Below are 22,571 nucleotides of genomic sequence, written 5' to 3' on the forward strand. Positions count from 1 at the left end.
AGAAGAACCTTGTCCCAGACACTGTAGTCTGTTTCTTCCAAATATTTCACCATTCGATCCCTCAGATTGTCTAGATGTTTCTTAGTATTCACCTTAATGGTAATGCATGTACAGAAATTGCTCTCTTGGTTAGTTTAGGTTCCATCTATTTCTATTCCAGCGGAGAGTCCTCTAGGATTTTCCCTATTTACTTTATACTCAAATTAGGTGGACTTCTAAGTAGAATATATTTATATCTTTGTGAGTTGCATATGGAATATTCTGCTTGTTTGAATGACAGTATGCCCTACAAATTCCACACATTTCCCAGCGTGGACACACCAATGGTGTCCTCATAGAATGTCAGAGGCGTAATCAACATCCAAATCCCCGGATATTTAATATTTGTATGTCCAACCCTTTGAGGCATCTGTGAGGGGAGTTATATGCAACAGAAGAAAAACCGAGATTTCAACTATTTAATAAGGAATCCAGTGCCCTGATTCAACTCTTCAAGGCAATAGTCTCGGTATTCGTGTAAATTAAGATTGATTCCGGCAACAAGGTACCAATGCATTTTCCTACAAATGGAGGTCTAACTGATGTGTGTCTTGGCCCCTCTGCTGTTTTCCTTACGCCACAAACTTCAGATAATGACAAGCACTCAGTGAGGCCGGTTATTAGGCTCTGAAGTTGGGAAATAGAACTCTACAGACCCTCTTGTAAACTGACAGTACATTATTGTTAGACAGGACCCCTACTGATTTACAGTATTTTTAGATGCCCTTATATATTAAGGTGAAAACGATAACTGGATTATTTCTATAAGGACAAAATTGTGTTTTTTAGCTGTAAAAAGAGCTAATTTCGATAGTCAGTGAGGCAAAAACATATTTAGGTTGTCTGTCTCTGTGTACATGGGAATTAGCCTATACTGGATGGCTAGTCATAAATCTAATGAAAAGTATTTAAACTCTAAGCCACTTGCCTAACTAGTGTTATTGCTCACCCAGTATTATCCTATTTTAGAATGTATTCACAAAAAGTTGTCTCCAAGATTTTTCATGGAGCTTATATAACTATGGATGGTCTGGCTAAATTCATCGACTAAAGTACCTGCTCTCTTCTGCTGCTGTTTCATTTACCTCAAGCGACTGCTCAAACGCAGCTCCGTTCAAAGTTTTACTTGGTTCCTGCTGCTTTTATTTTGGAAAAATGCAGTTCTTAAGACATATGTTTTGGCTGAGGTCTGCTCTTACATGTTCCCTGAAGGCCCTCTTCTAGGCAACCCTGGCAACGCATCATAAGGATATTGCAGGTCACAAAGTAGTTCCATCACCATATAGAGGAATGAGGCCAAAGGCTGAGTTACTTTATAGGGTCATGTAACTCAAAGGTGACTTGCAATAGCCTTTTAACATTTGGCAGAAAGGAGTTTACTCCTTATAAAACATGGTTACACTATCAAGTTTCCCACAAACCTCTTAAATCTTTGTTGTCATGCTATCTATGAATGAGATAGTATGTTTGCTGACATAAAGACTAAAAGTAGAATCTGTTGTACGCAATTAAACATACCAAAGAGCAGTTAGTAACTCCTGCGAAAGGATATTAGAATTAGTTTGATGTAAATCATATTGAAAGAGGGCTGCAGCTCAGAATGAACAGTGACAAGCACACAGCTTCTTTCTCTCATGTAATGAACTATGTGCAAACAATTATCATAAATCTCTTCTTTCTGCTGTTCACTGCTCCTTTCAGAAGAAATAAATCATGAGACTGAAAAGACATTTGCCATTTCCCTAATTCATTATTTTTGTATTTGTATATAGAGTAAACTTGGCCTAAGGGCTTCAAAATGTTTTACATGAGGACTAGACAATTACATGAAAGCCAGACGTTCAAATTGTTGTTTTTTTAGTCCCGAGGACGTTAAGTGATTTGCTCAGATTCCCAGGATGTTGAGCCAAGGCCACGATTTAAACCTGGTTTGCCAGTGCAAAATTTAGCAGCTCTAGTCATTTGGCCATATCTCCTACAGTCGCAGCTACAATGAAGTTCCCTAACTTGCCTTTCATCTTGGCTGCTGGCTCTGCCATGGGGTTTTATAACATGACAACTCAACTTTAATAGGTTATTGTAGTTGAGCAGCTATGTTTCTTATTGCAGGGGACAAGATACTGTAATTAGGAAAACAGAAACAGGTTTTTATTCTGGGATTGCAGACTCCTGTGTATCCTAATTACTTCATTGAGTTTTAATTTCTGTCAGGCCATTTTGGCCTGGACCACTGCCTGCTCTTAAAAAATGAAAACAAATCATTTCCTTTTTTTCATTGAAACTCATAACATTTTCCTTTAAGGAAAACTGGTTGCATTTCAACAACAAAAAATAAACCTTTTATTCAAAGGTGCTCACAGACATGGTGGTATGCTGACCTCAGCAGGCCACTATCCCTGTGATGGCAGGCATTCCTAATTGGTCGCAAACTGCGACCTACCTCATTCATTTTCATGAGATAGGTTGATTTGCGATCCACTAGTATGAATCAAAAACTTTCATACAGAAGGAATAGCGATTTCCAAATAGTGATTCGGATACAATCGCTATTTGGTAAAAGCTATTCCTACTCTTTGCACATCTTGGCCACAGGTTACTCGAACGTCCTTTAAAAGTATTTTGGCAGCTATGGAAATATTCAGCTTTCAACTCTTTGTTGTCGTAGTATAGTTTTCTCGCAAAGACATTTTTCATCGCTTGTCTTTTTCCAGGACTAAAATGAGCAAAACACGCTGTTGAGGACAATTTTTCTGCTTTTAGGAATTAGAACTATTAATGAATGCACTGATGGTTTCCATAGTGGTTAGATTTCCAACTTAGCTATACCATCTTTTTGCAAAGTTGTAATAAAGTGTTAAAATCCAGCCACAAAATAATGTTTAGGGTTGTCCTCACACATGATACTGTCTAGGTAAACCTTTACATTTTAGTTAATGAACTAATGGCCGGGAGCTACCTGGAAAGGATTTTATATTTCTAATATTGTTTTCATCCTTTTAATACGTTAACCTAGCCATTATCACTATAATTGTATCTTTTATATATATGAAAAAACTCCACAAAGATTCGCTTATTGAGGAAATATAGAATGGTAATTTATTTTATTGTATAATTTGTATTAATCAAATAATAACCTAATCCTAATGAAAAGTATGATTTGTTTTTTTGCAGGTACTTCAAATGAAGCAGCTCAGTTTTTATCCAAAGAAAATCAAGTGATAATCCGTATGCGCGGTTTGCCTTTCACCGTAACTCCTGAAGAAGTGGTGGCTTTCTTCGGTCAACAATGCCCAGTTACAATGGGAAAGGACGGGATCCTCTTTGTTACTTACCCCAACAGCAGGCCAACTGGAGATGCTTTTGTATTATTTGCCTGTGAGGAGTATGCACAAAATGCACTGAAGAAACACAAAGCTTTGCTTGGCAAAAGATACATTGAACTCTTCAGGAGCACAGCAGCAGAGGTTCAGCAGGTGAGCGGGCAAGAGCATCTCAGGTCAGAGTTCCATACTATCCCTAGACTCCTAGAGCTGCCCAGGTTCGCTGTAAAAGGGTAATTGCTCTGTGGCCATTGGTGGGTGTGAAGGAGCAGAATCTGCCACACCTATAAACATTGGCATATCTGGAGCCCCTTTAGGGAATAATCATCCTGTAGGCAGCCCAGATGTTTCTCTGCTGACCTTGCAGTGTTGTGCTGTTTATAACTGAGAGTATCAATGTAACAAAGGCAGCACTGGCCTGTGTGTTATGCAATTCACTACCTGCTGACCCAGGCACTGAGTATTTGTGCATAAATTCTCTATTACAGTGCTCATCTGGATGCATATTTAAGATCTCTCGAATGTAAACATCGATTCGGACTACTACTGAAGGGTTGTGTAAAGGAGTCGTGCTGCATTCGTTTACCTTCTGTCCATCCTTTGCTTCTTCTGCAGGTTCTGAACAGATTCTCTTCTGTGCCCCTTGTGTCGCTCCCGACCCCTCCTCCCATCATTTCCACACTACCTCAGCCATTTCTGCCCCCCGTCAGTGTGCGAGACTGCATCCGGCTACGAGGACTTCCATACGCTGCTGCCATTGATGACATCTTGGAATTCCTGGGAGAGTTTTCCACTGACATTCGGAATCAAGGAGTCCACTTAGTGTTGAATCATCAGGTAGGTTGACAACCCAAACTGCAGCTGAATCTTGCTCTTATTTGCACATATTTTCATTCCCCTGAGTAATAATGAGATTATGAAAATGTCAAAGATGGAAAATTGGATGGGGATGTTCATGTACAAAGAAAAAGCATGATTGCTGTTCTGAACTCAGTGGCACAGCGGGGGGCACTTCATGGGGGCAGTGGGGTGCGCTAAGGATAATATTCTCCCAGCTCTCTTAGCATCTATTAATTGTCCCTTTTGGTTATGACTGAAGAATAAATTGGATGATTGAAGACATGACTGTTCATCATTCTACACGTCTCTGGTTCCGAGACCTGTACAGACATCAACACAAATATAGACCATCACCTGAATTGAAAGGCCTATTTGTCAGCTGACCAATAAGAGGACGTCAATAATTTATTTTAAATGTGAAAAGGGGGTACAAGTAAAAATTGTCCATTTTTGGAGTTACTAAAGAAGTGACAAACTGGTCAGCTAGCAGCAATTGAGGAGAACAACCCATGATGGTCGTTTCATGCTTCTTTACATTATGGGTCTTAAAGTGGGAAGTAGATCACATGACCCCTGATCCCTGTCTTGATTGGCTCTGCCCACCACAGCCGTCTAGCACACATCATCCTTCGTTGTCTGTCTGCATTCTTTGATGCAGTGACTCCCGACATTCTATTGATGGCTCTGGCCACGGCATTATTGGTGCTGCACTCTCCTTGCTCCTTGGTGCTTCACTCTTCTTACTCCTTGGTGCTTCACTCTTCTTACTCCTTGGTGCTTCACTCTTCTCACCCTTGTCCTCCCTCACTTGTTGGCTAGCCTTAACTTAAAAAAAATATATATATATATTAGAAACCTGAAATCCTTTCTGGGTACCTCTTGGCTCTTGGTGCACAAACTAAAAAGACAGGACAATACTTAGGGCTAACTCTAAGAAACATCCAGCTTCCAAAATAAACGTTAACCTGTGGCTGAATTGCAACACTTTGTTACAGTCTTTCAGTGAGATGTTAGTTGATATAATTGCACCAGTAAAGCAGCTGTCAGTACATTCATTAATGGTTTAGACCCCTAGAGCCAGAAAAATTGACCTGCAGAGGTTTGTTCTGCTCATCTCTTAGTCCTGGACAAAGACACTAGCAATAGAAAATATACGCCTGTATGATCCTCTCTCTTTGCTCCTGAAATTTAAATGGTTTCTCCCAAAGTGCAGACTGCATCCAGGTCTTCTTCTCCTTCCCCACCCAATACACGTACTTTATACTTGGGTTGCTGAATGTCCCAATGGCATCTGAAAGAGAATAGCCAAATGCTGCCTAAAAATTGACCCAAAGCAACCAAGACCAAGTTCCACTTTGCCACATCCACAGGAATCGGAACCATCTTTTAACTCATGAAACCATATCCTCCCCTCTCTGTGCAAAACATTTATCACAACGGTTCATTCAACAACATAATTTTATTCTGTGCTTTTATTACCTCAACCGCCACTGCTGTCTAAACAAGTACATGATTTTTTTCCGCCACCCCTTCCACTCTGCCAGTACCACGGTTAAGGTCAAAGACCTCAGCGGGTAAATATAAAACTCACATTGTGGATCTTCCTCAGTATTCCTTACAATACCAGGAAAACAGTCATCAACTTTGCCAAACGTCCCACACTTTACCGCACCCACATTCTCATATGGGCAGGCTGGGTTAAATTGTGTCTGAGTTTCTCCTAGTGTTCAAATCCATCAAACCTTTGCCTATCCTTACTTTAATTAGTCCTTCTCACTGTATACATTTACAAAGCACCTGCACACCCAAAACTGCTGTAATCTGTGTGCGCAGCCCTGCTACTCAGATGTCTCATGAGCCGTCCCTATTGTACCACTTCCAGCACATCTGACATGTACTGATTCACCTCAGACGCCCATAGCTTAGAAACCTTTCCTCCTACTCTTGTGAAGACTTCATTTAGTGCCATTAAGTGAATTTGAGTCAACATAATGATTACATCAAAGTCCCAAGGAAGCGTTCCATACATATAGCTTTAAGATAGACTGAATCGCCCCTTGCTCAGAAAACGTGTCCTAGAAATATGATACATGTTGTTAATGCTGGTTCAACTTAAGGCATTAGTAGTTCAGCAAAGTCTGAGCGAATGGACATTACCATACTATCTAGGAAGAGGATCCTTATAACTACAGAAAGTACTAAGTCACGGCGCATGGCTAATTTTGGACGTGGGAATCATAATTACATTTCTAAGGTGCTCACACCACTTTATCAGGCATTGGGATCTGGTATATTTTAAATAGCATATGGCCATCAGTAGATAGGTTTAAAAGCACCTTCCTCACAAAGCCTGCATTTAGATCCAAGCCACCCAATGGGATATGCCAGCATTTCTCTGTTGCTCATACCTCAGTAGGCATGAACACTGAGTGCTGAAATAGTTTTATACCATGATCATAATGATCCGGGTCAAGAGATGGTATGTCACTCTATACCTATGTGATTTATAAGTGCATCTTGTCACTCACTTGGTGAGATAGGAAAAGAAACCTGGAGGTGTGATTAGGGATGCATGTTTAGAACTGTGCATAAGCCCATTTCTGGACGCTAAATGGCAGCATGCAAGAACCAAAATTCTTCGCCCAAGGTGAATGTGAAAGGTTAGCACTATTTTACTTAAACACCACGGCAAATCCGCAGCACTGAATAACACTGTAGTATGATGTAACAAGAATAAAAAATTCACGAAGATCTCCGTCCACTGTGGTCTTTATTGATTGACGAATGCTAAAGTCTTCCTGCAAAGTTTCTCGATATCAACATTATTGAATCAGATGAATCAGTCTTTGCTTTGTCAAATCATAAATGAACAGCAAACACGTGTTTTGTCACTACATGTGACTTTCTCAAGGCTGCAAAGTACAGGATATGTATTAGATGTATGTTGAAACTAGTATCATATAAGAAATGACATCCTATTGGACAGCCTATTCCATCACCATATATGTGAAAGTTCTGTAGAAAATCCAAAGTTACAGAGGTTCACCACAAAGCATGCACCACCAAGTGACTTATAAAACAAAACCACAAACCACCACAAAAGAGTGTGAACTTAGAAGTGGAAATAAAGAGTACCATGCACTTTACAGCCTTGAGAAAGTCACATATAGTGACGAAACATATATTGGCTGTTCATTTATGATTTGACAAAGCAAGGATTGATTCATCTGATTCAATAGTGTTGATATCAAGCAACTTTGCAGGAAGACTTTGGCATTTGTCAGTCAACAAAGACGACAGTGGACTGAGTTCTTGAGGACTTTTTCATTCTGGTTACACCATACTAGAGTGTTATTGTGTGCTGTGGTTCCGCCGTGGTGTTTTGCATCGTATGTGCTCTGCGGAGTACATTTTCATGCCCTGGGATAGTAGGGCATAGGTACCCATCCAGCACTTACTTTGATCGTATAGAAATGTACAAACGCCAATATCACTGTCTGACACTCTTGGATGTGCAGTTGAATATACCACTACTACCCTTTGTTTCATTTTGTTTGCACTATTTTACTTACAAACGGAATTCTCTAGCATTCTGTGAGCTCCCAGGCACAAATAACCCCTCACAGAATGACAGGCCTCATATTACGTTTTATGTATTCTGTGATACCAGTGTTGCTGGGAGCTTCACTCAGCATATCCTTTTATTGACGGCAGAACCAATGTCCCTTGAGCCTGTATCATCAGCGTTTTCTTCTTGAGTCGAATGATAGTTTGAGTAATCTGGGTCTAACCGGACACCTTGATATGACTCCCCAGCATAAACAGCCACAGTAAAATAGTTCGTAAGCAGGTGCCTCAAAGGCCTGTGAAATGACAGTGTATGTGTTATTTGGACTCCCCTGATCTTCAGGAGCAAACATATAATAGTCGGTAGCGTTGCTCAATGGGTTGAATGCCAGTGTGAGATCTCGAGTGCTTAAGTCTGCAGGTTACTGGAAGTAAAATGCATAAATGTATAATTGCTGTTGGTTTTCTTACTTGTTTGTTTGTTAAGCATTTTTAGACAGGAGTTCAACAGAGGCGCAACAATGGATCTCATAAGTGCAAACTTTTCCATGATATAGTAATTATCTCACTCCTATCGTGTTTTATTGTTAATAACAGTATTATGAATATCTTTGACATACTATTTAATTTATACACGTAGTTTTTTTTAGCTCAAATCCCTCTGAGAACAGCACTACCTTCGCTTTGAAGATTCTTGAAGCTGGCATGTGAACGGTGCCCCAGCACTTTGGGGAATGACTGATAAATGCTAAGTGGGAAACCTCTTTCCCCGGTACCCAGACTTTTCTTTCTATGATCATGGGGTCTTTCCCCCCCTCTGTGGCCCTTACCAAAACCTTCTATCAAAAAATGTAATATGTATCGACCTTTGAGTGTGAGACCCTTATAATTGCTTCTCTGTGGCATTCCATCTGTCTGATTACGATATAATTCGACATTGTGATGTCACACATACCGCCCATTACTCATGTAGAGGACATGCGGCATCGAGACGCAACCACACACCTGTTTCAATTATGTATTGTGCACGTTTTACAACTGTTCCTCACAACTTCCCATAAAAAAGCCTTCCTCCACATAAATGCCACCTCATCTCAACATTCTCCAGTGCTGCTCAGTCTTTTTAACTGGGTGTATTTTTTTTAAATAATCAACCCAAAAATTCCATGGTATTTATTAACTCACAGAAAGCTGTATTTAAGAAAAACAAATCGTCCCACTATTTACTATTGTCTTCATTTCAACGCAGCTATTGAGGACTTCGAAGCCGGCTAGTGTTGTCGTTTTGGTTTCCCACAGAATAATGTTGCACCCCATCAAATTAGTAATAAGCATATTAGTTGCGTTTGAGTTTTGTGGCTGCAGGACAGGACACAGAAGTTCTTAGTGGCTCGTTGTGCTTCGTGTTGTTGAAGCTAGTAGAACTATAGAAAGAATTGGAGTTAAGAGACCTTCGTGGATGATACAATACACATATTTCTTCATGTTATTCTTTCATCTAATCCAAAATAAACTGAGGGTTTGTCAGAGCACTTTAAAAAGGAGGGATGTTGGTTTGTATTCAGCATTACTATAAAATATATCTGATAAAGGAATAAGTACATAAAGTTTCAAAAGAGTTGCACCTGCAGGGTGAAGTAAGAATGAGTAAGGCAGTCCATTCGTCGTGTTGTTCGGTAAGTACTGCATCTTAGTACAGGAAGTGTGGCTGGACTAGAATGACCATTTTTGAAAGTGTCAAACAAGAGGGCTGCACCCATCCAAGGAGGAATACAAGAACTGCTTAACTCGCTTGCACTCTTGGAGAAAGACTGAAAGAACACGAGTCTCTCAAGGAGCAGGTTGACAAAACGTCCAAGCATGTGTGCCACCAGAAATGACGATTTCTTTTCTAGCAGTGCACTTTGGGGCCCTTGAGTTTAAGGCGAAATGCTCTGTACCGGCCTACTGTAGAGCCACCTGGCTTCAAATAGTGGAATTATGGCCACAGCAGCCACGAAGGAAGTGGTGTCGGTGTTGGAAAAGTAGTCATTATAATCTGTTGCAAAAGAGCTATCCAGGCAAGCTACGCCAGCCCACATTTTAAAGCAAAGCTGTTTTGTGAGTAATTTCCATTTACAGCTAAATATGGTAAAAGTATCTGTTTTTCTAGCGTTGTCACTGTTTCCAGAGCACTTTGGATTCTAGTAGATTGCAGACGCTTGGAGGACATTGGCTTTAAATGCCTCAGTGACGAGCTTTGCTGTACTGGAAACAACTTTGAAAGAAACTGCTGCTAACCAGCTTCTAATGTAAGCTCGGGTGTGCCATGCCTTACACCCACTCACTTAAATCACCTCAGCTAAGAGCTTCCCTTTAGTAGGTATAAGTGACAGTCTTGAAGTTTCCTAAGTATGGATTCCTATTAGTTATGACATTTTATCTGAAATTGTCATGCTCTTGATGGTGCACTGCTTTTGAAATAGTTGTCACTTTTGCAACTATTTCCCTTTTTAACCCACCTGCAAAATCAGCATTTGTTTCTGTGGGTGACCTGTTTCATAGTGTGAACGTGAAAGCAGGTTAAGAAAGGCCTTGTTCAATATTTTCAATTTTCCATCTCTGTTCATTCTACTTTCAATTACCGCATCAAAACTGTGTTGAGCATCTCATGATGGTGCCTAATATTCACTTAAAAGAAGTAAATTGAAATCTGGATGCTGTAATAGTAACAGGTGCTCGCTTAATCCTTGGAACATGAGCAGTCCAGAAACAGGGGGAAAAGTTCAAGCCACCTTCCGACAAGCCTTTGTTAAACCACAGCTCAGGAAAATCGCCCTTAACCCAACCAAAACAGCCAATGGAAGGACCCCAAATAAATCTTGCAAAAAATACAAGAGGTAATGTGACGTTCATCAGATAAAAAAAAAAAAAAAAAACATAAATCTGATTACACCAAACCTGTTGTTGCTCAAAAGGAGGCAGAAATGTTGCAGTTGGAGGACTGCACATGCGGAGCATGCTTATAAGGCCCATTTACACTCAATTTAACTATGCAACCTTTAGAAAAAAACTCCTTTTCTCAGTCCTGCACGCCCACTTGCTTATTCATACCAGCAAGTGCCTTAGAGCATTTACTTTTCCATCGCGGTACTTTAAACATGTAGTCATATATTAATTTGTGACATTTCAGGGTGGAAAGAACTGTTTGGTCTCCATGTTTTTAAAAACAGCGTTTCAGATTACAGTAATGTTCCTACTACATCATACTGATCATCCATAGTTAATGGAACAGTTGCTGCCAATCGGTGAAGGCTGACCTCCTTGGGTCTAGTGTTTTAAAACTAAAAGTATGGGTTTCCTACAGAGTCTGAAAAGTCCAGGGAGCATTTCTACAGGCCTGGTGGCAGCCGCCATTACAGAGCTCAGCAGGAACATTGCATCTCTTGTGGCCTGAATGCTGGTGTAATAGTGTGTGTCTCTGTGTCCAGAGTGGACCGCAGGGCCTGCAGTTCAGAGCAGTTGATTTCTGTGGATAGTGTGCACGGTTTGTATCAGAGAGAGGCTCGGTCTTGTTCATGAGAGAGGAAGCCTCAATGACAAACGGCCTGCTCGTATCCCTGTAACCCCTTGGCCCGTCTGCTCTGGTATGATGGGTTAGGTGAGGGAAGAGGTATCCATTTGGAGGGCCATGAGGCAGTAGGCCCCCCCCATGTAGGGTAAATAGGACCCTCAGGAACACAAGGCGTGGACTGGAAGTTTGAGTCACCAGCAGGCAGTGTAGAAGACCGATGGGAGTCAGCAGAACGGAGCAGGATTTCTGGTCAGATATTTAGTGGGTGAAGAGCTGCAGGTCACCACTGTTCGGCTGTCAACTCACATAGGTGACTGTTGAGACGCCGCATGTGTCTCAGTCTGGGACTCTTGCCAGTGTCACCTACCTGGTGGACCATACTCCAGCTCATAGGTTCGCGTGCCACCTTGCATAGGTGAAGGGCACATCAGGATCGGTTCAGTCAGGAAGATGGGAGAATTCCTTGCCAGTAGTGAGAAAGTAAAAGGTCATGCCCGTACCTCATGTTTGTGTGCAACGCTAAGACCAGGCCATAAGAGAGATTTGTGCGTTTGTCGAATTAGGGTCATTGTGTCAGTGGTAGAGTTGTAAATAAGCTCCAATAGCTTATGCATTTGGTGTGGTTGTATGGAAATGCCCTTCAGAGAATGATGGCCAGTCTTCCAAGTACCAGTTGTTCTTGGACCTAAGAATAGCTCATAAATAGGAGAATACCAAGAATGAGGTGGAGGCACTGATTGTATATGATGTAGGAAGATGGTTCATTTTCACGCACACACTTTAAATAGCGGGTCATGGATGTCTGCCCGCTCCTGTACAGGTAACTGCCTGGTACAGACATGTCACCCTCAGGGGTCGACGTAGAAATGTAATATAAGAAAACTAAAAATACACCCATATTTGAATGTAGTAGAAGTAAAGCAGCACTTTTTGGAAACGTTTGTCTGAAAAATGTTTGTAAATTGCAGTCTGAACTCTAACTTTAAGGGAATTTGCCTTAATGTTGCACCACATGACGTCATCTCCTTGTTTCCTTTGTCTGCAGGGACGTCCTTCGGGGGATGCTTTTATTGAGATGAAGTCTCCGGAGCGGGCTTTTCTGGCTGCGCAAAAGTGCCACAAGAGAACGATGAAGGACCGATACATTGAGGTCTTTCAGTGCTCTGCAGAGGAGATGAACTTTGTGTTAATGGGGGGAACATTAAATCGCAATGGCTTGTCCCCACCGCCATGTAAGTTACCATGTAAGTGTTGCTTGGGGCTTGGTGCTCTTGGCTTGGTGCTGGTAGGTGCTGGAGCTTCTTTCTACGCAGTTTGTGCTCCTGGTTCTCTCTTACGTTGTGATGGTTTCTGAAGCCTTTGCCAACCTCTAATCATTAGTGATGTTCTACCACAAAAATGTTGATTTTCATTACATACTTTGGGTATGATCAAGTGGATTTAAGATAAAGTAATAGCTTCCTAGGCTATATTTTCTTTTTCCTAGTAACTTGACGTGTCTTCTGAAGCTTACTACGCCCAGCGTGAGCACTGCTACACATAGACAAATTGACGGTTGTAGCACAAAAGCGCACACGATTCGCAGGAACGTTGGGTTTGTTAACTCTGAGGGTGGGAGTGTGTTCTAAGCTTTTTTTTCTCACTGGTGGCTTTTGCCACACATGAACGGGGGCTGCACTGGCTGTTTGGGACACCCGTAGATCTACTGCTAGGTGTAAGGTAATGGGCTGGTTGTAATGCCGGGTAGACGCAGGGAGCCTAGGCCCCTGCCGCCCCGAATGCATACCTAAGGGTGCAGCACGCACCTTTTTAAATTGGGACATGTATGGTTTGCTGGGGAGAAATCATGCTTTTTGTTTTGTGCCACATTTCGAGTTTCTCATGACAATTGTAAGTAAAAAGTGGGTAGAGAATACCACCAACCCCAAATGTAGAGGGCCTGGCTTTGTTTGCTTGGTCAGTCTACATAGGTCTGGTACTAAAATGTTTCCCTGGCTGCCACCAGCTCACAGGGCAGCCCCGATAAACACTATTGAGGTCGGGTAGGCAGTGGCGGAGAGAACCTCATTAAAAACTGTTCCCCCACAAGGACTGCACCACATGTATTGTAGCATGATGACTAGTTTGACTGAATGTCTGTGTAATGGAGCAGCTGTGGGAAAATATCTCTTCAAAACCATTGTTGTTATTTCTTGTAAATTAACATTATTTTCGTTTCCACAATAGCGTTGGCATAAACCTCCTTCTGAGCCACCGATCTTCCAAGTGCATCTTCAAGATGATTGTTCACTTTTAGTAACGACTAACATTTTTATGAAATTGTGAGGTGACTCGAGCTCCGCGCGTTGGTTCAGCTCTGAGACGTGCCATACAGAGTGGACAAGCACATCAAATGCCTGGCCCACACTGCGTACTCATAACTCAACACATCTAAGGTGTAATCTCCTCCCCCTGCCAATTCATCTCTGAACCCCGAGTTTGAAATGGCTGCTCGAGACATGACACCATAGCACCCCACATCTGCTCTTGGTGCCCTGTACGGTACATACAGTTCCACAAATTCAAACGTGAGGAATGTGCTTTTGTGTCATTGCAGACCTAGTTACGTTTTTAGTAAATGTACACTTTTTTGGGGACAGCATGCCACATGTCACCCCAGTGTTAAATTAACAGCTCGGATTTCTTTCTGCCACCATCTTGGTGTTCTCTGCCATAAGCAACTGTGATGCAGGAAACCGATTCAAATCCACAGCACTTTACATTCTGTAACAAGGACTTTAAACTTGTGTTTCTTTGGAAACCTAGGACTATTAGTGTGAAGCTTTCTGGAGGCGAGGAAATTATTGCAAATTTTGCACTCATGATGCAACTTGTTTTTTTCAGACCTTTACCTAGTACATTTCCAATGTTGTGTATTTGCCCCGCTGAGATCTCCCATTTAGCTCCCAATTCCTGCATAAACGTCTACTGCCTTGAGGCGCCCAGTACCTAGGCAAGACAAAATAATGTTCTTTATATCCGTTCAATAATTGTGTTGTGTCTCACTTAAGAAACATAACTTGCTTGTGCAAATCATTTCATAATCTCGCCATTGCCTTCAGTCAATTTCTGTAGTTTCCTGTTTTCTGCAGTCGAGCACTCACTGTACTCTCCCACATTAGCACACTTGGTATCTGGCTTCTCTTCCTCAGAATGCAACGTGTTGTCTTGCTAAAACCAGGGACAGACAGATTGTAAGTCCTGGTTTCTCGGTATCTGTCCATAATGCAAATGTGTTTTTTTTTTTTTCCCTGGTGAAAGCCACCGGTTTCCCAATTACATCTGCCAAGAAAGAATGTTGGATGCCAAGGCCATCTGGATATAGTTCTGCCTGCACCAATACTTCTTGTGTTCTAAGACTTCACGTGTGAAATATCCCATGTATGGAAATTTAAAAAAGATCCATTGATGTTTCACATTTCACAATGCTTTTTGGTAAAGTGGAAATAGTACCCCTTTGAGACTCAATCAACCTAAATGTGTCTGTTTCACGTTTTCTCACGTTGTCAAATACAGGTTTATTTCTCAGTGCCTGACTTGTGTTATAGACAATTTGTTCATCTCAATAGTGACTGTCTTCGCAATGATTTTTCAAGGATTGTGAAGTGGGTGACTAGGCAATAGTTGGCAGGGTGATCTAGGCCGAGGCTGACATTTTTTTTTTTTTGTTTTTTTTTTTTAAAGTGGATTGTCTGGCGGATATTGAAGGTGCAAAGTGCAAGAATTGAGTAAGGAAGACACTGACTGTTTTTTTATGACAGGCCTGATTGCTTTGCTGGAAATTGACATCACTATTGAGATATGTACATCATCTTAGGATAAGGGTTTGGGAGCAATAAGAAGGCTTGCTAGGTCATTAAGGTTCAGATACAGTTTAGTTTAAGCCAGAAACCCAGGTGAAGTGCATCTGTTTGTGTGATCATTGAGATAGTCATTCTTTCAGCATTCTTAATGTGCCTCCTGATATTGCCAATTTCCTCTTTAAAGGTTTTATTCATTTTGGTTGCAGTTTTCAATAGAATGAACTACTGATACTGTCGTGTAGAGTTGTTGCGTGCTTATTTCATGCTGGATGTCATGAAGAACACTTGCCTTCTGTTGATCATGTTGTTAATTGAGGGGTAAAGTGTTTTCACTCTGTCAAGGGTGCCTGGAGTTGGAGTATACCCTATCTCTTCTCTACCTTATGGTGCATGTGGGATTGTTGAGCTCCTGGGAGTACCAGGGGGAGGATGTCTGTGTTTTAAAGAGCATATTTTCGTGATTCTCTCCAGCGCTGGCTGAAAAGTGTTAGTTCGGTGCACTGAGTAGGAGATAAACGTCTGTTTTGGGATTTAAAGTAATAGTAAGTGAGGCCTGGTCTTAATAGTGGAGAATCTGTAGGGTAACCCTTGAAAGAGCAGACTTGTTGGTGGGCAAGTATAATCTGTCTGGAATTATATAGTTTGGCATGCCCGGGGATATGGTCAATGTTACCAAAAGGTTTTAATGTAGTTTGAGTACCAGGTCTGAAGCATTGTGTGCTGTGCATGGTGGCGAGTGGGATCCAGTTGACAAGGTATTGCAGGAACAAAGATGTAATGCAAAAGAGAGATTTGAGCATGCAGTTGGAAGCAAAGAAAGGACTTTGCACAGTACCAGACAGCTCACTATAAAGAAAGGTATTTAGATTACACAGATTTAGAGATTTCTTCACTGTCCACAATTATATATTACATTTTTAGGCACTGGAGACAGGTGACCGTGAACATGTTGGGCCTGAGCACTGTCCACAAGTCTTACTCCCCCTGAGGAATGCCAGGGAAGCTGGTCCGGCAGTAGGGTGCTCTGGCGTTTGTAAAATGCCTTCTCTGCACCACCCTGGCTGTTTCATATAGTGCAACATGTTTCCTTCCTCCCTCCGATATCCCTCACGTGCCCTTCTTCTAACCTTCATCACCAAACAGTAGACTGCAGTACCCACCCTCCCCCAAGTCTTGACACTCAAACAGCAAACTGGTCACTTAAAAGCCCTTGTTTCCTTTCCTTTTCTGGCATTGACCGTGTGAGCTCTGAGATAGAAAATAGTGAACACCCTCTAGTGCTGGGGGACACCCATTGTCCCAGGGTCTTTTCTGTTTTTGTTGTTTTCTAAAGTTCTCATTGATGACAGGTGACAGGAGGCGGCCTCTAAGTTCAGTCTATTCAGTGTGCGACCCTTCACTGACAGGGTCTAAAAATGGTCATTCTAGCACTTTTAGGTTTTTGATGTATACCACCTCTACCAGGACAGCATTATGGCACTGCTCCGGTAAATAAGAGTACACCACTTTAAATCAGAGGTTTACGCTCCCACTGCCCAGAACCATGTGCAGCCTGCAGGTCACACGTTTGACTCTTCGTTTTCATGTGTGTATGAGTCCTCAAAGCCTTGCTGAAGTGCTGTCCATGGTGTATTCTGCCGGATATGATGTGGGGTGCCTGATGCTAACCCGGAAGCCGTCCTGTCAGAGCAGCTGCAGGTTACTCCCAGAATGACAAGACCTGCGAGGTCTATCCTGAGCTGTAAAGGTGGTTCCAGCCTTTCGGGGGGCGGAGACCTAAGTGCTGACATTGAACATCCGCCCCGTCTAATACAGATATTGCCCCTGTAGGGTTACAGCGTCTCTAAGCGCTGTGCTACGTCAGCTGACTTTAATACGCAGAAGGCAATGACATCGGAATGAAGATGGGTAAAGAATGAAAAGTGAAACGGCCATTTCCAAGAGAAAGAAAATACCTTGGAAGTAAGAAGGTTAATGATAATTATCTTACCCCTGTTTGGTTGATACAATAGTGCAGAATCGCGTATTCTTTCGCGTGAAGCCAACTGAAAACTACTCTAAGTGAGCTAATTAGTTCAAAAGTAAAAAAAAAATACCTGCCTGAGCGCAGCAAACCATGAGATGTAACACCTGCTGCCTATAGATACCCAGAGCCCTTCACATCCTTGATACCAGGGGGCAACATGTGATTACTCTGCACACTTCTTTCTTCTGTACTTTTCTTGGATTGATCATGTTCCCTGTGCACTTTTAAGAGACTATGGCCAGTAAGTGTGCTTTTCTTTTCAAAGTTGCTGAGGTACTTGAGTAGTGCTATATGTGGTCCGTAGAGTTTCTTCAGTGTAGCGTATGCTATGTTGTGCTGTTCTTCATTGGTTCGCATTGTCCCACTGCTTATCCGTAGTTTACTTGGACAGAAGTGTCTTCATCTCCATCTAATTGGACTGCATGGACTACGTCACTCGCTGTTGACTGCTGTTTGGGACTTTTACCTGTTTTGTGCACAAACCTCATCCAAGCGCTTAAGACAGCGTTTGGAGAAGTAGAGGATGAGAAGAGACCAATCACAAGAGAGCAAAACTATCAGCAGATAGAACTGATGAGCATCATAAACTCAAAACGTGACCGAGCTAAGCAAGTTGGGAAATATTTCCATAACATCATTGCCAACGCCAATAGGTTTGGCATATAACTAAGTGACTCTTCAGTCACTGGTGCGTTTAGGTACTCATCACGCAAGCACTATGCCACTCATCCATTCATTCAGTCAATGACTCATTCTTGCAGTCACCCACTGGCCAATCCAAACCAATAACAGACAAGTTCTACAAATATATGCAAGATAAATTAAAGCGGTGAAAGTAGGAACTAGACAAATTGCTAACTAAACGTTGCAGGCATATGTTTGTAATAAAAAAAAAGTAAAGCGTTAAAGATAGCGATCTTGGAGTGGTTTTGTGCACAGTCTGTACACAGCATGATACTAATCTAGCCATATAGCCCTACTGGCATTAAGATATCATTTTCTCAATAAATTTGTCACCGTCATTGCCCTTGTTGTGACATTTTCTAATAAACAGATCAGACCGAAGGCTTTTGACATAGCTTCCCCCAGTGAAACAGTCATACCTGTAGCTTCTATCCTTGGGTTGTCGCCATAAACAACTTCAGAGAAGCTTTCCTGTAATGCAGCCAGCATGCACACTGTCATAAAAATATCAATATGTCCAAAATTGTTGTTGATAAAACAATAGACAACCCCTCCTACGAGGGCCTAAGGAGGATTCTCACTTTGGAATTTTTCTTTCATGTGGGTTTCTCAGAAACATGCCCTTATGGTAATCTGTGAGTGTCCATGCTTTGAAATATTGCTCCACAGGCTTAAGCGTGGTGTAACTTTGCTGGATTTTAAAAGCTTATTTTCTAACGTATGCTTTCCACAATGAGGCAGACCTACTTTCTTTCTTTCATAATAAACAGTTGTACCATGATAACTGGCTTGTCACCATAACCTACTCAGGCCTACTTCATGTATATGCGTGGTATTTCTATAGCGTGAACTTAGCCGAAAGGCAACCAAACGCTGTACAGGGTCAAAGACACACACAAGTCAACAAGTGATTGGAGAGGTACCTGAGTTACCGACAGTCAATGCATGGTGATGCAGTTCTCTTTAATGAGGTGGGTCTTGAACTCTTTCCTAAACTGGAGCAGTCCTGATGGATACAGGGATGTATTTCTAGATCCTTGGTGTATAGATTGAAAAGGCCTGATGCCTTGTTTTTACTTATTTTACACTTCTCAGTCTCGAGTGTTATGCTGTTCTGGTTACGGGTGTACAGAGAACCACCGGAGATGGTGAGCTTGTCTGCAAGATAAGCAGAGGTGCTGTCGTTGATGGCTTTGTAAGTGATGCAGATGGTTTTGAAGATGGTCCGGTCCAGCCAGGAGAGCCGATGGAGTTCCCGCAGGATGGGAGTAATGTAATCATGTTTCTTCGGGCTTTGGGTGAGTTGTGCCATGGTGTGTAGAATGGTGTACAGGGGTGCCAGTGTAGAATCTGGAAGGCATTGGAGCAGGGGGTTACCACCATCACAATGAGATTATACAGGCTTGAATATTGGCTCTGAAGTCACTTCCTTGAAGAAGTGGATGTTGTTCCTCCAGAAGACAGAGCTGGTCATTATTGTTTTTTGGTAATGTCTTCCTTAAGGTTGAGATTAGTGTCCAGGGTGAATCCAAGTGACTTTGTGTTCCGTGAAAGTTGGGGTTTGAAGCGAGCAAGAATAATTTAATTGAGCCAGGTTTGTAGTATTTCTTGTTTGTTGTTCTTGACTGATAGTAGGAATTCTTCTTTTATTGGGTTGAGTTTCACATTGGCTCTGCACATCCACATCTGGGTGAGGTGCAGACAGTGTTTGAGGCATTGGATGCCTGAAACAGAGGAGATGTTCAAGTACAGTTATGCATCATTGGCATACTGGTGAATCTTGATGATGTAATGTTCACCCCATTAGTTAAGATGTACCCAGGCATCATTCCCATTGACTAGCTTGTGCCTGGCATAAATGTGCAATTTCCAAACTTTCATCTCCGAACACTTCTGGAGCTGGAGAAGATCAGAAGAGGAGTTAACCTGCTGCCTGAATCCTAAGTTGGGCCTAAAAGACTGTCCCCCCCCCCCCCTATTGCAACCAGGACAAAGATGTGGACTCCAAGGGTCACAAGGCTGGCCTCCTGTTAAAGCTACAAGGACATAAGAAGATACAAGAAGCCTTTTCCTGCAACTGCCCAGCTGACCTGTGTCAACTGGACCTGGTTTGGACCCTGCTGCTTGCCCCTTTTCTGACACCCAGAGAGTCTATAAGTTACTTCCCTGATGCCATGGGAACTTTATAAGTGTATTCCTGCTGTGGATTGGGTACTTGAAGGACTAAAGTCAGAAGGTAAAATCTTTAACCAGGATGAACCTGGTAAGTTTATCTGACCCATGCTCCATCAAGTTCAGTGTTAAATTGAGCCTAGGACCACTCTACCATGGCCATTGGCTGTCATTGTGCTTCTTGGCACTATTGTTAGTTAAAACTTTATAACTTTAAAAACTCTTATCTCCAGCTCCCCTTATTGGATTTTTGTTATTTTGATTTACTTTGTTTATCAATTGTTTCTCTTTATTTTTAATCCACTTTTGGTACTGCACATATACTTTACACATTGCCCTAAGAAAAGCCTGTGTGCTCCGTGCCATAGATGCCAGGGGATGTGCTCAGGTTTACTTAGTGACTTGGTGGGTTCACCATGATGGAGGTTGTGAATTGTTCCTTGAGGCGGGTTTTTACCTGCCCCAAATAATAATCCAATACCTCAGAGACATTTTAAGACCTGGGCAGAGAGGGCAACTGATTGGTGCCCTCGCCTTCCAAGAGACCACCTTAGAAAGTGAATTGTTCTCTCTGTTTGACCTCTGCCTATCCTGTTTCTCTGTCTATAACTCTCTTGCACTCTGCTTACCTGAACCTCTGACTCTGTCTCACTACCCAGTTTCACTTTAAGGTTTTTTATGGTCCCAAGCAAGACCTAATCCAGTTTTTTTTGTGGTAATCATATGATTAAGTATTGGTTGGAGGTAGCTGGAAATGAGTAACAAAATTATAATTTTAAATTATAATTTGTTCTGTACAGGGGCCCCCAAATATGTTTTGCCCGGGGCCGCCAAAATGCTTAGGATGACACTGCAATCTCCTAAATGAACAAACTAATGTTGGTGAAAATGTATACCTGGAGTATAAACCTACCCACACGACAAAAACTAAGTACAGGCACTCCTTTTCAGTGGAAACGCTAACCTTCTGCCCAATCAAAGAAGAAGGTGAATACATGGGTGGAGCCCAGGCCCCTCTCTCAGTACTGCTTCATAAATTTGTCTTCTGGTGATCACATAAGGACTGGTGACAGAGTTGTTCTTTATTTGTTTAAATCCAAGAGCTCTCCTTTCCGTAAGTTCTTTTTTATAGCTCTGGGGATATTTAAACAGCACTTTAAAAGTAACCTAGTGTGGGAGTTTCTGAAATTGTGCGGCGCTCACCCTGCCTATTCTGTTATCAGGATTAGGGGTGGAAGAATTGTATTCATGTTAGGATCCACGGTTCATCAAGTCTAAAAGTAACAGTGCATGTAAAACACTCACACTGAAGAATTCTCAAAGACGTTTTTCTACTTTTTAAACTTCAGTATTACTGATAAAGCTAGATGTTTCCAAATTGAGAAAAAATATGCTTGGGGTTCTGTTTAAATTTCATTTTCCACATAGTAAATAGTGCATGATCATCAAATTTAGTATTATATTGCAGTTGTAAAAGGCAATTTCTAGCAGCCTAGGAGGCAAGACTCCTCGGATTAGTAGACCAGTCCTCTCAGACAAGGAGTGTGGTCTTGTCAGACTAGGATACAAGCCCTTCAAAAGAGAACTTCAGGATACCCGGGACCCTTCCTGCACTTGGGACTAAAGCAGTAATTCTAACTTAAACAACTTCCAAAAATGACAAGGCTTATAAATAGATTCCGTTTGGCGTTAAGGCCTTGGCTCAATGGCTTTCTTGGTTCGGGCTAATAAGACCCACTGCTAGGGAGAGGCTGGTCAGCGTTAGACACTGAGTGATAGGGCGACAATGCTCAATGACTGAAAATTCTTATCTGAAGATAAATAAGTTCAATGATTAGTATCTCTGTAAAAGGTCAGTTCATTGGCTGAATAGCTTACATGGCACCTGGTTACAATATATTATCTATTGGTTTAACTGATTTCCCAATGTGAGGTTCTGGTCTCCTATATGCCAGAAGCAATTGGTTTCGGGTGGTGTGTTTTAGCCGTACCAAGAAATTATACTTTTTTTTTTATTTTATTTGATTATAGCAAAGTATAACACACTGAAATAACGTCCATGCGGATGCACAAGTATATGCTCATTGTACAGCAGAGTAACTCTGGACACGATAGGTGACCATGTATCCCTCAATCAACAAATGGTCTGCAGTAGAAAGAAACATTTAGTTAGCGTGGACTGTTCCATTGCTCAGGAAAAGAAACATATTGAACCCTGTGGGGTATGTGCAGTAGCGTAGTGAATCATTCCTGATTTTCATTTCCTCAACTGCAGGCATTTCAGACCGGGCATCAGAGCTATCTGGGTCAAATCTTGCAATATATGACCTTAAGGGCCCCCAGATAACTTTGGGTCAACATGTGATAGGCTGAAGGGATGTATATATATTTTAGATTGATCATTGCAAGTAATCAAGATTCCGTACCCACTCGTCCTTACTTCGGGCTGTCACTGCACCAGTACGTGGCTACTGTCTGCTTGACCCACACGAGTGCCATAGCTACTTATTGAATGGTGTGATACCCAA

At 41.9% G+C, this 22,571-nt stretch overlaps 1 protein-coding gene and 1 long non-coding RNA gene across 3 annotated transcripts in view; one reads left to right on the forward strand and one right to left on the reverse strand.

The window, feature by feature from the left end:
• Nucleotides 1-22,571, forward strand: part of ESRP1 (epithelial splicing regulatory protein 1) — a 289,890-nt gene that overhangs the window by 135,253 nt on the left and 132,066 nt on the right. Inside the window, exons 10-12 of one of the 2 annotated variants that reach the window (XM_069220486.1) lie at nt 3,211-3,512; nt 3,975-4,196; nt 12,365-12,563. In XM_069220486.1, the coding sequence (XP_069076587.1) occupies nt 3,211-3,512; nt 3,975-4,196; nt 12,365-12,563 (723 nt within the window). The remainder of the gene's footprint in view (nt 1-3,210; nt 3,513-3,974; nt 4,197-12,364; nt 12,564-22,571) is intronic. The other variant, XM_069220487.1, reaches the window with a different exon arrangement.
• Nucleotides 1-22,571, reverse strand: part of LOC138282676 (uncharacterized) — a 66,415-nt gene that overhangs the window by 7,893 nt on the left and 35,951 nt on the right. The gene's annotated exons all lie outside the window — the stretch shown is intronic.

Source organism: Pleurodeles waltl, chromosome 2_2 (assembly GCF_031143425.1).
Source record: "Pleurodeles waltl isolate 20211129_DDA chromosome 2_2, aPleWal1.hap1.20221129, whole genome shotgun sequence".
NCBI classification, from domain to species: domain Eukaryota; kingdom Metazoa; phylum Chordata; class Amphibia; order Caudata; family Salamandridae; genus Pleurodeles; species Pleurodeles waltl.